Source organism: Ixodes scapularis, unplaced genomic scaffold (genome assembly GCF_016920785.2).
Source record: "Ixodes scapularis isolate PalLabHiFi unplaced genomic scaffold, ASM1692078v2 PGA_scaffold7__128_contigs__length_106722199, whole genome shotgun sequence".
Classification (NCBI taxonomy): Eukaryota; Metazoa; Arthropoda; class Arachnida; order Ixodida; family Ixodidae; genus Ixodes; species Ixodes scapularis.
In genome coordinates this window covers 74,430,706-74,444,248 of record NW_024609882.1, presented here as the reverse complement: position 1 = coordinate 74,444,248, position 13,543 = coordinate 74,430,706, and the positions used below count along the sequence as shown (strand labels likewise).

The following is a 13,543-nucleotide window of genomic DNA, read 5'->3' as shown; positions in this document are numbered from 1 at the left end:
CACAACTCCGAGACACGCCAAATGCCTGTTGAAAGATGAAGACCATAAAGCCTCTGATATTCATATGAAGTGCAGATTTATCCATACCAGTCTTTCTTTGCTCTTCAAACATTTAGATACTCCTGACGTTTTGAAAACAAACCGAGTATTGTTCGGCCACCTATTTTTCGACTTAAAAGTTTGACAACAACACTCAATCCTTCTCTTAGTCTATGTTACTCTGCCGCCAAACACTGAAATAGTTGCTCCATGTGATTTCTGGACTTTATAGTGATTCTTCACTATGTACACTAACGTTGGTCCGCTACTCATTCTCCAGCAGGAGTTCGCTGCCTCAGTGCAGAAGTATGTACATAGCATTAGCTTTTATACAGGCGGAGCAAGAACATCAAACCTTCTAGGTTGCACAGCTTATTCCAATACATTAAGAAAAACCACAATATTTTAATCTATTGCTCTCGATTTCACTGCTGAATTGTAAGGTGTACTTTTGGTCATCCACTGTAATGTGTATATTAATATAATATAAGGACTTACTTCCATCAATTCCCAGAGCCCTCGTACATTCAGATTTCTTTTAGTTGAAGAGCAAGAACCCTCATGCGCAGCGCGAGCGACTACAGGTGAATGAGGCCCTTCAACTTGGACAGGTCATACCATTCTGAGCGAAGCCCAGCAACATGGGTATTCTTAACAGGGGTAATGTAAACGCAGACATGCTTCAATTATAGGTAACAGCGCACAAGGTAACACACACTAAGGACATAGGCATAACGGCAAAAAAATAACCTCTTACTTCGCGCTGCCGGTATGCGTGTGTTTGCCTCTGATTTGCCGGTTTGGTTTGCTCTGCGTGTGTTTGCTGGTGGGTTTTTTTGGTTTGTGTTTGGTGAGGTTGTGCGTGTGCGTGTGTTTGCCGGTGTGCATGTGTTCTGAGTGTGTGAGTTATCTTGTGCGCTGTTACCTATAAGCCATGAATAATCAACACGCCTAGCCTCCCTCTCAGGCGGATACATTTACCACCCCTTTGATTGAAGGGATTCAACATTCTCTCCGCCGGCCCCAGCAGCCTCTGAAATTAGTTTTTTGGAAGTCATTATTAACTCTTTTTACGTTTGACGGGTATATAAAAACAGAGAACAAACTTTGTCATCTAACCTCCCTTGGGGATGTGCGAGAGTTATACCCAGGGATTAAATTAATAAATACAAGTATTTGAAATACGTATTTCAAATACTTTGTGTATTTTGCATTTGTAGTTAATTACAAATTGGGTAATGTATTTGACGTGTGTATATAAATACTAAAACGTAGGTACTTCAAATACAATTGTAATTAAATACCATTTTGTGGGCGAAAATACATCCCTCAAATTTATTGTCACTGTCCAGAGCAGGAAGAAAACAACGTTTTGTACCGAATGCAGTGTCTCTCAATCAAGTATAAGCGTTTAATGACTTTTTGATTACGGTGCTAGTCCAGGGCAAGAATAGTGACGAAATCGACGTTCACAGGCAGACTGGTTAAATAAGTGCCTGTGACAGCTTGTGATGGTTTCCAGCCTGATTTCCATCCATATTTTTGCCTCGAACATTCTAAATGCGCGGGCCGTCCAGATTTTCGTAACTGGTGCAAGTTGCAACAATAAAAAATTCTCTAGCTAGTTCTGCGCGTCTTGGTCGGCTCGGTTCTTTGTTGGTCTATACCAAAATGTAATCGACAAAAAAAGCGGCTGGAAGCTCTGTACTTTTTTCACCTATTACGTCCAAGCTGATTACATTTTTTTTGTGATTATATTTCTATTACGTTACTAGAGCCTCGCACACTAACTCCCGAGTGTGCGATGCAAAAGTAAAATGAGATACCAACAAACCCGTTGCAGGTGCCCTGAAGTCGCTAACGCAAATTTTGAGGAATGTATTTGCAAAAGTATTTGGAGGAGACCAAATACATTTGGTTGTATTTGTATCGTGTACTTAAATGTTTTTTGAAAATGTAATTAGATTCGTAACTAAATACATTTTTGACGAAGTATTTTGTATTTGTATTTCGATACATATTTGCATGTATTTTGCCCATCCCTGGTTATACCTAATATAAATTTCCCTTTTTAAGGTCGCTCTCGTCGCTCTCGTCCGACTTATATTTATTTATTTTGTTGTGGGAATATAAAAATATCTCGGAGCTGTGGAAAAATAGTTACAGTCCGGCATGTTTTATGGCACTGCAGATGTATAGATGCCCAATGCGAATTCTCTTTCCCATGAATTTTATTCATTATCTTTCATTCCAATTTTATGTCTTACTTAATGAACAAATTCGAATGCCGTTTTAGCATATGTAGTACATGTAAAGCTAACTGTTTATACCAGCTTCACCGTTTAACTCCTTCTGAGATAACGTTTGGGCGTCTTGAAACACTTGCGTTTTTCACAGTAAATGGTCTGCCACTGAAATTAAAATTATGGTATGATATTGAAGTATTTGATCATATACGTGTACTTTAATGCACAATTATATACGTTTTCTTTTATATTCCAACGCGAATTAAATATTAAAGCATAGCTAAGGAAATCATAATAAAACAAAACGGAATTTTTGTTTTCAGCATTATTATACAATGAGCATTGGAAACTGCTGGGTGTCTTGCACAGAACGCTATCACGATTTTCTTTTACCCCCTGCACAATGTGAACGAATATTCGAGGTGGTAAGTCACTTTAGAATTACTCTGTCTTTGTCTCACAATTGGGAATGCAAGTACCATTGATGGGTGATTCTGGATATATCAGATACTTTAAACAATATATTTTTTTTATAATCCATTTGCAAATATTTTTATCTTAGTCAGTTTGCGAAACCTTCATGGCGCGTACAAAATGAAAAAAAAAATTGTAATTCTTAGTCAGGCGTTAAGGTCATTTGCCATTATTAAAACTGCGCTGAACATGCATTCAAAGCGAGCATTTGATAGTATGTATATACTATCAGCATTATACATAGCATATATTAACTCAGAAACGGTGACAATATTGTTTTTTTTTCCTAATAGGAATACTGGGCGACGTACCTGAAGATGTTTGGTGAACTTCCGCCGTACGGATTTGAGGTTGGTTTAACACTGCCTCTATATATATTTCGCTGCAGTGTCCGCCTGTTTCTTAAAATGTACTATCCACACATAACTTTCCGTTCAGGAGGGAGTCAGAACAATAAAAAATTTTGCTTTGTAGTGTTCAGGAGGAGATGGTGAGCTGAGAAATGCAGCCTGCATGTTGGAAGTAAGCCTTTACAGTAAACGCCCCTACTGCTAATACGTTTCTTTTTTTACTAACATAACAATATACTCGTGCTATTTGGAATCACTATTCAGTAGAACATTTGATCTAATTTAAGCTATGAATATATCAATAATGTTTTAAACCATTTAAATACCACGCATTCAAAGCAATAAGGAAACCAGTAAATAGATAAAAATATGATGTTTGCGCGGTACGTATCAGATGTTTAAATGCAGCTCTTCATTTGGATAATTTCCAAAAAATAGCATTGCTGCCATAAGAAAAATGCCATGTGAAAATTTTAAGAGATTGGCTCAAGACGTGACCGACTGCAGATTTTATATTCGTCAGTGCGTGGAGATATATGTTTTGCAGTACTGTATTGTGTAACTAAAACACTGGTTACGGTTAGGTTTCACTCAAATTACACTCACATTTCCTCCTGTGAACCTAACATTATACATGCATACATCATAAGGAGCAAAGTTCCCTCAGCACGGTCGCTCTTTAATGATACATTGCAAAACAATTCAGCTTAAAAAAAAGAACAATTCATTGTCCGGTTTGAGGATAAGCATCAACGTTACCGCTGCGCGAAACCCGCATGCATTCTTGTTGCAGCTTTATATAGATCCCTCTGAGGAGTGCAGCCAAATCGCCTCTGTACAGCATCTAAAACTGAGCCCTAAAGTCTCAGCCGTCTCGTTGGAAAACTAATCAGTCCAGAAAGCGCGTCTGTGAACGATCAATAACCTGGGTAGAAGTTTTCAACTCAGACATCCTCCGGCTTACGTAAATGATAGCATGGGACCCACAGGCGGAAGCTTCTTTTCATCAAAGCTCTTACAATATGAAAACTTTAACCTTCTTACGGAAATCAAGTTAGTCATCTTGTAATAAGATAGATTCGTGTTGTTTTCTTTTAAAACATAAAGCGAATTAGGATCCTAATACGAATATCTACCCACACACAAAAGTACAACCACAAAACGTACAGTAGAGAATTGACGTTTTTTAACCATCAGAGTCTATATTTCTGTAAATTTATCTAAGGGAATAGCATTTGTGCGTGCTAATTACGACCTTTGGGGAGTGATAAAGAGGACTCGAAGCCGAGTATCAACACAAAACCAGAGCAATGCAGAGGTCCTTCGTCTATATTGTTTCTAGTGTTACTGTTTTGCCCGAATCCCCTAAAGGAACAGCAGAAACAGAAGACATTGACAAGCCTTAAACACGCGAATTATGCACACGAAGGTATCTTTCACAGGCTTTGCAATTAGTAGTGCTTCCATCACGAGCACTGAGAGAGTGCGAGCCTGACAAAGGTGCCTTCGTGTGCGTGCTGCGCATGTATGAGGATTGTCGCTATCGGCTGTTTCTGTTTGTCGCACTAGTGGGCATCGGCCATGATGAAACTTACAAGCTTTTAAAGGCAAGACATTTGATTGTGTCATGTGAATCTTTGAAATACTCGACCTCGGCATGCGGAAGACAGCGCTTCGCCATAAATCCTCGGAATTTGGTGCTCGCACCTGATAAACTAGGAAGCATACAGGCGGCTCTCAAGCTCTCTCAGCGTGGTAAACCTCATCAGGTTCTTAGTTTTTAATTAGGCAAGTTGCACAGCGTGGTAGCGTCTTGTCACCATCGAAAGTGCAACACATACGTAATAAAATATATGACGAAGAGCGAAGGCATACTAGCGCGTTGGCCGTTGACATGCGGAAGTGAAAGCGCCCGAATACAAAATACATGGTACTTGCCGTAGCATAAACAATTTATATTGGTTATGTTTTTACTTAGGCTGCTCTATTAGGGGACACATTTTTGTGGTTATATAGTTAGAGCTAGAGGCCAGAGCGTAAGATCTACAGGGTGATTCAAGGAGACGCCAGGCTCTTTAAATCGAAAGCGAAATTCGGTTTCTTAACCTATCGCGCTACGATTTTGTGCAGCGTTGCCCACAGATGATGCTTTTTTTTTTTTTTTGTAAAATTTGCAAAGAGCGAAATTACCTGAGGAAAAAGTAAAGAAAGAAAAAGGCTCATTTATTTGTAAACGCAGCGACACCACCGGTCTTCAAACAACACGGCGCCGTTTCGCACGGGAGACAAGAGATGGCGCAAGCGGTCGCGAAGCCAACTGCCGCCAACGAACAAACATACGACGCCGAGAGCCGGCGTCTTTAGCAGACAAGGAACTGCAGTTCCTTGTTGTTACCGCGCCTGTTTTTGTTTCTGCGACTGTCGCCGCCTACCGAACGCGCGCCGCATTTGAGCCGGAAAGATCGTCTGCTAACCACGCCGGCTCTCCGCGCCGTATGCTTGTTCGTTGGTGAAGTTGGCATCGCGACCGCTTGCGCCATCTCTTGTCTCCTGTGCGGAAAGGCGCTGCGTTGTTTGAAGACAGGTAGCGTCGCTGCGTTTCCATAGGAGCTAAGCCTTTTTCTTTCTTTACTTTTTCCTCAGGTAAGTTCGCTCTTTGCAAATTTTACAAGAAAAAATGCACCATCTCGGGGCAACGCTGTACAAAATCGTAGCGCAATAGGTTAAGAAACCGAACTTTGCGGTCGATTTAAAGAGCCTGGTGGCTCCTTGAATCACCCAGTATATAAGTGGCAACACACAACACGGCCAGCGCTGTGACGCGATCGGCCAAATAATGTCCTTTTGACGCGCGCTTGATTAGCCATAGACGACAGTGCCTCCACCGTACAGACGGCGCAAAGGAGAGAAAAGAGACAACACGACCAAAAAGTAGCGCTACAATCGCACGACGTAGCACGTTTATACAGTGGCAGAAAGGTCATGATGTGTTTTCACGCCATATTTAGCGCAGAAACTCAATTGGTGCACATTTCACATGACGTCAATTTTTGCGCTAAATTAACTGGGGAACGTAAATGTGTCTATTGTTGCAATGACGTCAGTTTACGTGACATTAATTTTCCCGACAAATTTAGCGTGCAAACAGAAGTGGTGAATAGGTCACGTGAGGTCATTTTATCGCTAAATGTGGAGGAGAAACTGATTTAATGCTGAAGCCACAAGCCATCAATGTTTTCGATAAATTTAGCGGGAAATTGAATTCGTGCATATGTGATGTGCCGTAAATTTTTTCGCAAATTTAGCGGGGAAATTGTTTCGTTTCTATTCATGCCGTCGCGAAAGCGAGGGACGGATAAAAAAACATCTGCCGCTTTAAAATGCTTCGTTTTCTTGCTAGGGTGGGGAGGTGTACCGAGCGCTCTGCGTTCTTGAGTAGTTCCACGTACCGCCGCTTATTGGATACAAAAGTGGCATCGTAGTTCCAGATACTGATTCATTTCTGCCCGAAGGCGCGTGACGTGAACAGTCTCCTCGGTATTCGCTGACGTCGGCGCGAGCGCACGGGGCACGGGAGCGTTTCGCGTTCCGTGTGGTCATCCAGAGCGCACCTGTAAGCCGAGGCTCCTTGAGAAGAAACCAGACTTGTACGTAACTTAAATACTCTACTCAACTTACTTTATCATAAATACGTTTTTGAGTAACTTGATATCTTTCAAATACTTTCGACCGTCAGTATTTAGCACTCTAACTTAAATATTTTTTCAAGTACCTTCTACTCATTTTAAAGTTACTTTTAAGTTACTTTCTATTTGTTATGTTCTTTAGAGGCGGGAAGCTTGGAAAATATTGAACTCCAGTTATTTTGGCTAGGCGCCCTGCCATTGCAGACACATTTCGTGCCAGGTAATACAGTGCACTTCCGTGCTTCTGCTGAAAGAGGTGACGCTAAGAAGCAGGTGTCGCAGCCTCAAGCTGAGCGGACCTGTGTCGTGTCTTCTAACTGGGCAAAGCGTCAAAGCACATTTTCTTACAATTTGTTTGTGGCCAAGCACAAGAGCAACAGAAATGGCGAAGCAGAAGGGCAAGCGGGTGAGAGCATAAGATGCGTACAACGCTACAAGCCAGAGGGAGGGCTTTTGTGTCGGAAAGAAAGTGGATTCTGCAAGTGTCTGGTAAGAGTCGACAAAAAACCGGAGTTCATTTTTCTGTGTTATGGAGTGAAAGCATATGAAAGAAAGCATTCCAGCTCCAGAAATGCCTTTGCATCCGCATGCAGTCACTTGCACCGCTCGTTCGTTTCACTAGGCTCTTTTCGCACACAAGGCTCGTTAGGACGCGACTAAACGGCTCCAATCCGGCGGCCCATCACTCGCGGCGTACACAGCATTAGCGAGTTTTAGTAGACCGTGTTTCTCCCTTCGCCAACCCTCCGCTACACTCTAAGAAAAAAACGGAGGAAAAAGGTAGCAACGGCGCGTCTTCCTCCCTTCTACTGGCGCGCCCCCAAGAGGACACGAGAAGAAGGGAGGAACGAGACGTTTTCCTCCTTCTCCAGGCAGACGGGGAAAGCTTTCGCTCTCCCGAGTCATCTTCTTTCGGTTTCGTTTTTCGAGCACGTCGCGCACGTTGTTTAATAAATGCTCTTGAGTTGATTGAGCTTCATCGGCAGCGAAGGCCGCCTGTAATTCCGTCTTCTAGTCCAAACGCGCAGAACATTTCGGTTGCATTGACGTTTTTACCACTAATTTTATCAAACCAGTAAAGGAAGTCGCTAGAAACAGCGAACTTCCGGAGCAATGCCAGCAGCGCTACGGACACTGGGTAAGATGGCCGTTTCTGGATTGCGGGATTCCGGGACCCACGCGGAACTACAGTAGCGAAACCACGCGGAACTGTGCCGACGTTTTAGACGTTATGGAAATCGGAGGAACTGTTCCCAAGGCAGGCAGATTTGTTTGCCGGCTGCCTGGGTGCCGTCCGTGCCGAGTTCGGTTTTGTTTTCCCGTGCCGATCGCGAGTGCCAACCGGCGTTCAACGTGGTTCAGTATTTCTGCGTGTCAGCAGCATCGTCATGTGCGTAGAGAACAGAAGACTGGAATTATCGCCGATGTGACCGTGTGTTCGCGTATGAGTGGTATAACAACAAGATGATATGACGTAAACTGTCGGACATTGATGCCGCTGGTCGGGGCGTGATTGGAGGGGACGGGGTTTCGCAGGTTGCCACTCCCCTTTACATTAAAAAGTTTAATACCACTTGAGGGATTAAGCACATGCAATCGATCGACTTGCGGATAGTCATGTTGGAACGCTGGTCTGTAGAGTAAGCTCCTATTGTAAAGTGGCCAATGTGTCTGTCGGTCCCCGAGCGCGATTGCGCTCTGGGGAAAAGGCTGAACAGTACGAAATTATGACGGAAAGTACGTATATTTTCAATGAAAATTTAGCATAAAAAAAAACAGGTAAAATTGAAAAACAAAAACCGCTATACTTTATTTTACTGTTTAATTATACTACGGTTCCTGGAGAAACTGCCTTCCAAGTGGCGCGCTGGGATGAGCGATAGAAGTTTTCGAGCTCGCTATGGCGTAGCTACAAAACTTAACACCTGCCACAAGTCGCGGCTTTGACTGCATTCAAGTTGTTCAAAAAGCCATTTCTCTGCCCGTGAAGCATCACTTCCAGCTGAGTGAATATCCGCTCTGCAAAGATTAATTCAAGACGGCAATTGCAGCCGTGCGCGAACAGCAGAAATAGAAAAACAAACACTACAATAGAAATACTGGCTACGAAGTGCCGTGTTTGGAAACAAACTCATGGCTTGGAACCATATTGGAGCGGCTCGATTTATTGGCTTTCAAATAATTACGGCATGATCGAGCGTTTTCGTTTTAATAAGAGGTTCATCCTCTGAGCCATTAAAAATACTCACAAATGTATGACATTGCTGGAAAAAAAATCAACATGCTGGGAATATTTTTTATTGCTTAGGGAGTCACCGAAAAATACCGTACGTGCAAAAACGACCAGTATAAAAGACGGAAGCGCAGAGCACGGGAGTAGTGATGGGGTTAGTGTGTTGTTGAATTGATGTGCGTATGTGGCGATGCATTGTGTATGCGCTCAATATATGTTCACCTGATGCTTCTAGTATGCGTAATGTGTCTACATGAGTCACGGTGAGGACAGCGCGCTCCTCGCGACGTGCCAGATAAAGTTCGCGCTTCACTCTCTCTCTCACTATGGTTTCAACCGGCGCCGGCAGGTGACTCGTCGACCCGTGGGCACGTACAAAACACGGCTCGTGCCCCCTCATGTACCACAAGCGCAGAGCTCCAACGAGGTTGTCGCACGTGCAGAGAAAGACCACGGTGTATACCGGGCTGTCATGGCAACGAGACAATTTTATTGCTCTCACACAGTTTCGCCGTTTGGCCGCCGGCGACACTGTCAGCCACGGGCACGGTGGCAGCGGAATGATCCAGCCTTTCGGATGCCCGTCGAACGAACACTATCTGATTCCTCGCGCCGCGCGTTCAGTCCCGCCGTGTCCTCACCTAAACAGTGTATCTTACACCGTGACATGAGTGTATAATAAAGGTTCCCAAAGATAACTAAACTCAAAGATCGCGTGAGAAAATAAATATTTTTTGTAGAACATGAATTGGGCGGTACCTAGCGCCACCTAGCCTAGCTACTTGCGATTACTCTGCTTGACCCTGCCATCTGGTGGCAAGCGATTTAACATCCTTTTACGCTACGTGGCTACGCCATAATTTCGTGCTACCGTGCTGGAATGAGCCAAGAGGTTGCTCCTGATTTGATTTTTTTTTAGAACGGCTTTTGATTTGGCCAGCGAATGGTTTACCACTCCTCCGTGATGTGCGGTTGACGCGAACGGTTGACGAAGGAATAGTGGCTCGAGGAATAGCAAAACTAAGACATAAAGTGGGCGAATGGGGTGCCGGTTGCCTTCGCTTAGCATCGCAGTGCTGGCTATGAGAAGACTGAGTGGCTGCATGCTTTCGAAACGTAAGCTTCTTTACCTGCAGGGAGAAGCCGGCTTCGGAAATAAATACAGCTCGCGGAAAGCTCATGCTACGTTTTTATTTGCTGCTCCTCTCTCTCCGTACAATAGACTTGGTGTTTTCGTTAAGCCTTTTTGAAACGAACGCCGAAACACATGTCTCATGATCGAACAAGTGGGTTTCAAATACTCGCCGCTCCAAAAATCTGTATGCTGACGTCCAAGTTCCTCTTTGATGCTCTCTGCTACAAGATCCTGGCGCTCCAAATTTACGACCGGCCACTCTATTGCTCCGTCGTCGAACTACCAGGCTTTGTGTGTATAGAGAAGGCTATGGGTCATGCCACTCGCGATCCTGGTGGCGTCCCAAATGCTGTGGCGGATGCGGCAGACGCCTGTCCTGCTGCAGGTCACTCTCAAGCGTGGGAGTCCACGGAAGCTTCGGTAGTCATAAGTTGGGACGCCGTGACGACAGCGACACTCACGTTAGGTTGTGCTACTTGCAGCTTCTCCTTAGCATTTCTACGACCAACCGCCAGGATCGCGACGTGGAACTGCATGACACTTCGTCTTCTGTGACATCATATGTCGCCACTTCGGGACCACCTTTGATGTATGGGCAGCATAGCACGCTATGCACCCCATTCAACGACGCACTCCAGGCACTATTGTTTATACGAAAACAAAAATGTCCTTTTGTCGAGTCGGATTTCAGGCAAGTGACCAATGGACCTTGGCAATATTTTTCCCTACGATCAACGGCCTTATCATCTGAGCTATCTACGGTTATTACTTTTCTTTATTTCCGATGTTCTACAAACAGTAGAATGCACTCAATCGCGGCACTATATAGTGGACCATGTCACTTGAATTCTGTTCTTTGGGCTTAGCTTATAGACAGCATTTTTTTGGATGATGATTATAATGCTTTCAGTAAGCTTCGCAAAAGCCGTCAAATATTCGGCTTCAGGATAGAGTCATCGGTACATGACAGCTATAATACGTAGACTTTCAACAAAGTAACTGCGTTCTGAGCGAACATTTACGGGTGCTTGACGTACTGCCATTTTGGCACTCCAGATGGGCGCATATATTTCGGAAAGTTAAAGGCACCATACATCTCATTTCTTTCTCCCTTTCATAACGCTCCGGTGTCTCGTGAGTGTCGAGCATGCACTTGACGCCTTAGAAATGCAAAAGCGGTGATTGCGTGCTCGAAGCCGGCTCTCAAAAGGGACATACCTTGATTTTCACCTTGTGAGTGACCACACAACGTGTTGGCTGTAGCAATACCACCCGGCAGACAAGGTCTGCAGCTCTGCCCTCCCAAACGTCATCACGAGGGAATCCACGCAGAGCTGCCAACCTTGTGTCATCATCGTGGACGACGCGAGTTGAAGGGTCTCTCACGAAACGAAGCAACGCTAGCACACCGTTAAGCCAAGACGAAAGCGTCTGCCGCTTCACGGCGGATCTCGTCGAGCTTTATTGTCTACATCGCTTTGGGCGGGTCAGGGGCACACTAAAGATGACGTAACGCGCAGGCCTTATCTTCGAGGTGGTATTGGAGCTAGTTCACGCCACGTTCTGCCGGCGCGTGCGCAGTACCATCCGGGCCGACGACCTTGCTTGCACGCCCTGTGACTTGGCTTTACAGTGTCGTAGCGGATCCGAAGAAGGAGAATATCAGTTGCGGTTCACTGAGGAGGCTCGTCGTAAGCAATGTAAAGAGAGCGCTCGCAATAAAAATAAAGAACACAAGCAAAAATCGTCAAATAATTCTCAAAATGACGCTCAAACGGCAACGCAGAGACGACAACGGCCCCTCAAGGATAGCTATTTACGCAAGCGGCGAGCTGAGCTTGCAGTGACACACAGTACGCGGAAGCATACATGCACTCTACATTTTCCAGCTGCTTGGACTCCTGTTTGCATGCACGTCCTGGCGTTGAAACGGGTGTCGGGCAGTGTATCACACTACATGTTTGACTTGAGCTAGTTGGTACATATTGAATAGGGTCAGCTGAACAGTTACAAATGAGAAGAACCGAGAGAGGAATTTGTAACTGTTCAGCAGACCCTATTCAATGGGTATCGCACGTTGGGGTGTGCGATCCCCACTGAGCCGCTTCATAGAAATTGCTTATTACAATTAATTTTGATCAATTAAGATAATGTAGAAGTACGTACTAAAAACTGTGTCACGTGTTTTATTTGTGTATTCATGCGTTTCCTGCTTTTGGGTTATCCGTGCTCTTTATGTTGGATGTTGGCTTCACCACGTGTATCTGTATGTCCGCGTAAGCGTTTTGCTTACGCGTACATCCCCGTAAGCAGAACGCTTGTCGCATAAAATCCAGACCTTAAAGCGCATTCTTTGTTAAAAGTGATATTGCCCAAACAAGGCTGCAACAACACCAACATTGAATTTTAATATCTTGTAGTAACCCTATTAAAATGTTTACCACTCACGCAGTACTGCAGCGAAACACTTGAAAGGAGTATGAAGTACTGGGTTGATGACTGGAAGAAATTGCAAGCAAAGGTGAAAGGAACTATGTGCCCAGGAGAAAGGAAAACGACTAAATAATTCCTAAATTTCATGGGAAGCGGAAAGTACCAGTAATATATGTTATTCTTCAAAAGCTATATTTTTATAGTATGATGCGAAATCCTAAAATCAAATCGAAATGTACAAGTCTTTATGGCTTATTGTTTTTGAAATAAAACTGTCTCATCCAAAATGTCTTGGAGTAATTTTTGTTGCGGTTTTTTCATGATCTTGTAAACAGAGTGGTTGTCCATGTGTTTCAGCACGGCTGTACCAGAACCAGAGTAGTATAACAGGCAAGAATGTTTAACCTTTTTTTAGATGTTATGTATGTGCTCAAGGAGAGCCTGACTTCAAGATTTAAGAAAATATATTATATCGTAAAATTACAGTCCTGATAGTGATCACTGTGTGGTCGCTCATGAGACCACCCTTATTACGTCTGACGGTACTACACTCCCTGTATTATCCGACCACCGGATATCTCGACGCATTTAACATGAACTCAAATATTCGGCCACGTTTTTGGGAGTTTGGCCTCTGCTCTTACGATGCCTAATACACCACATTTTGTATTTTATATAAACAGAACAGTCGTCTAACCACACTAACCTATCAAAAATCACTACCTTCTGACACAATAAGCACAAACTTATTTGAGTTCCTGACTATCAACACTCATGGAAACCTTTGGATGGTCATCGCTGCTTACCACTTACTAGATTCACAGAAACGGTGGCTGACCCCAAAGGCAACGCAAATAGAAAGCCCAGTTCTTCATTGAAGAGGTACTTCTTCGCCATGGGTAACACTCGTCCTGCTCAGCGACAGTAGCTTACAGGGCATTTCTTTC

The 13,543-nt window shown here is 43.9% G+C and overlaps 1 protein-coding gene across 1 annotated transcript in view; it reads left to right on the top strand.

The window, feature by feature from the left end:
* LOC120842842 overlaps positions 1–12,729 on the top strand; it is a 52,048-nt gene extending 39,319 nt beyond the window's left edge. The window contains exons 3-5 of the mRNA XM_040214028.1: positions 2,609–2,710; positions 3,053–3,109; positions 12,616–12,729. Coding sequence (XP_040069962.1) covers positions 2,609–2,710; positions 3,053–3,109; positions 12,616–12,729 — 273 coding nt within the window. The remainder of the gene's footprint in view (positions 1–2,608; positions 2,711–3,052; positions 3,110–12,615) is intronic.
* Positions 12,730–13,543: the final 814 nt, after the last annotated feature.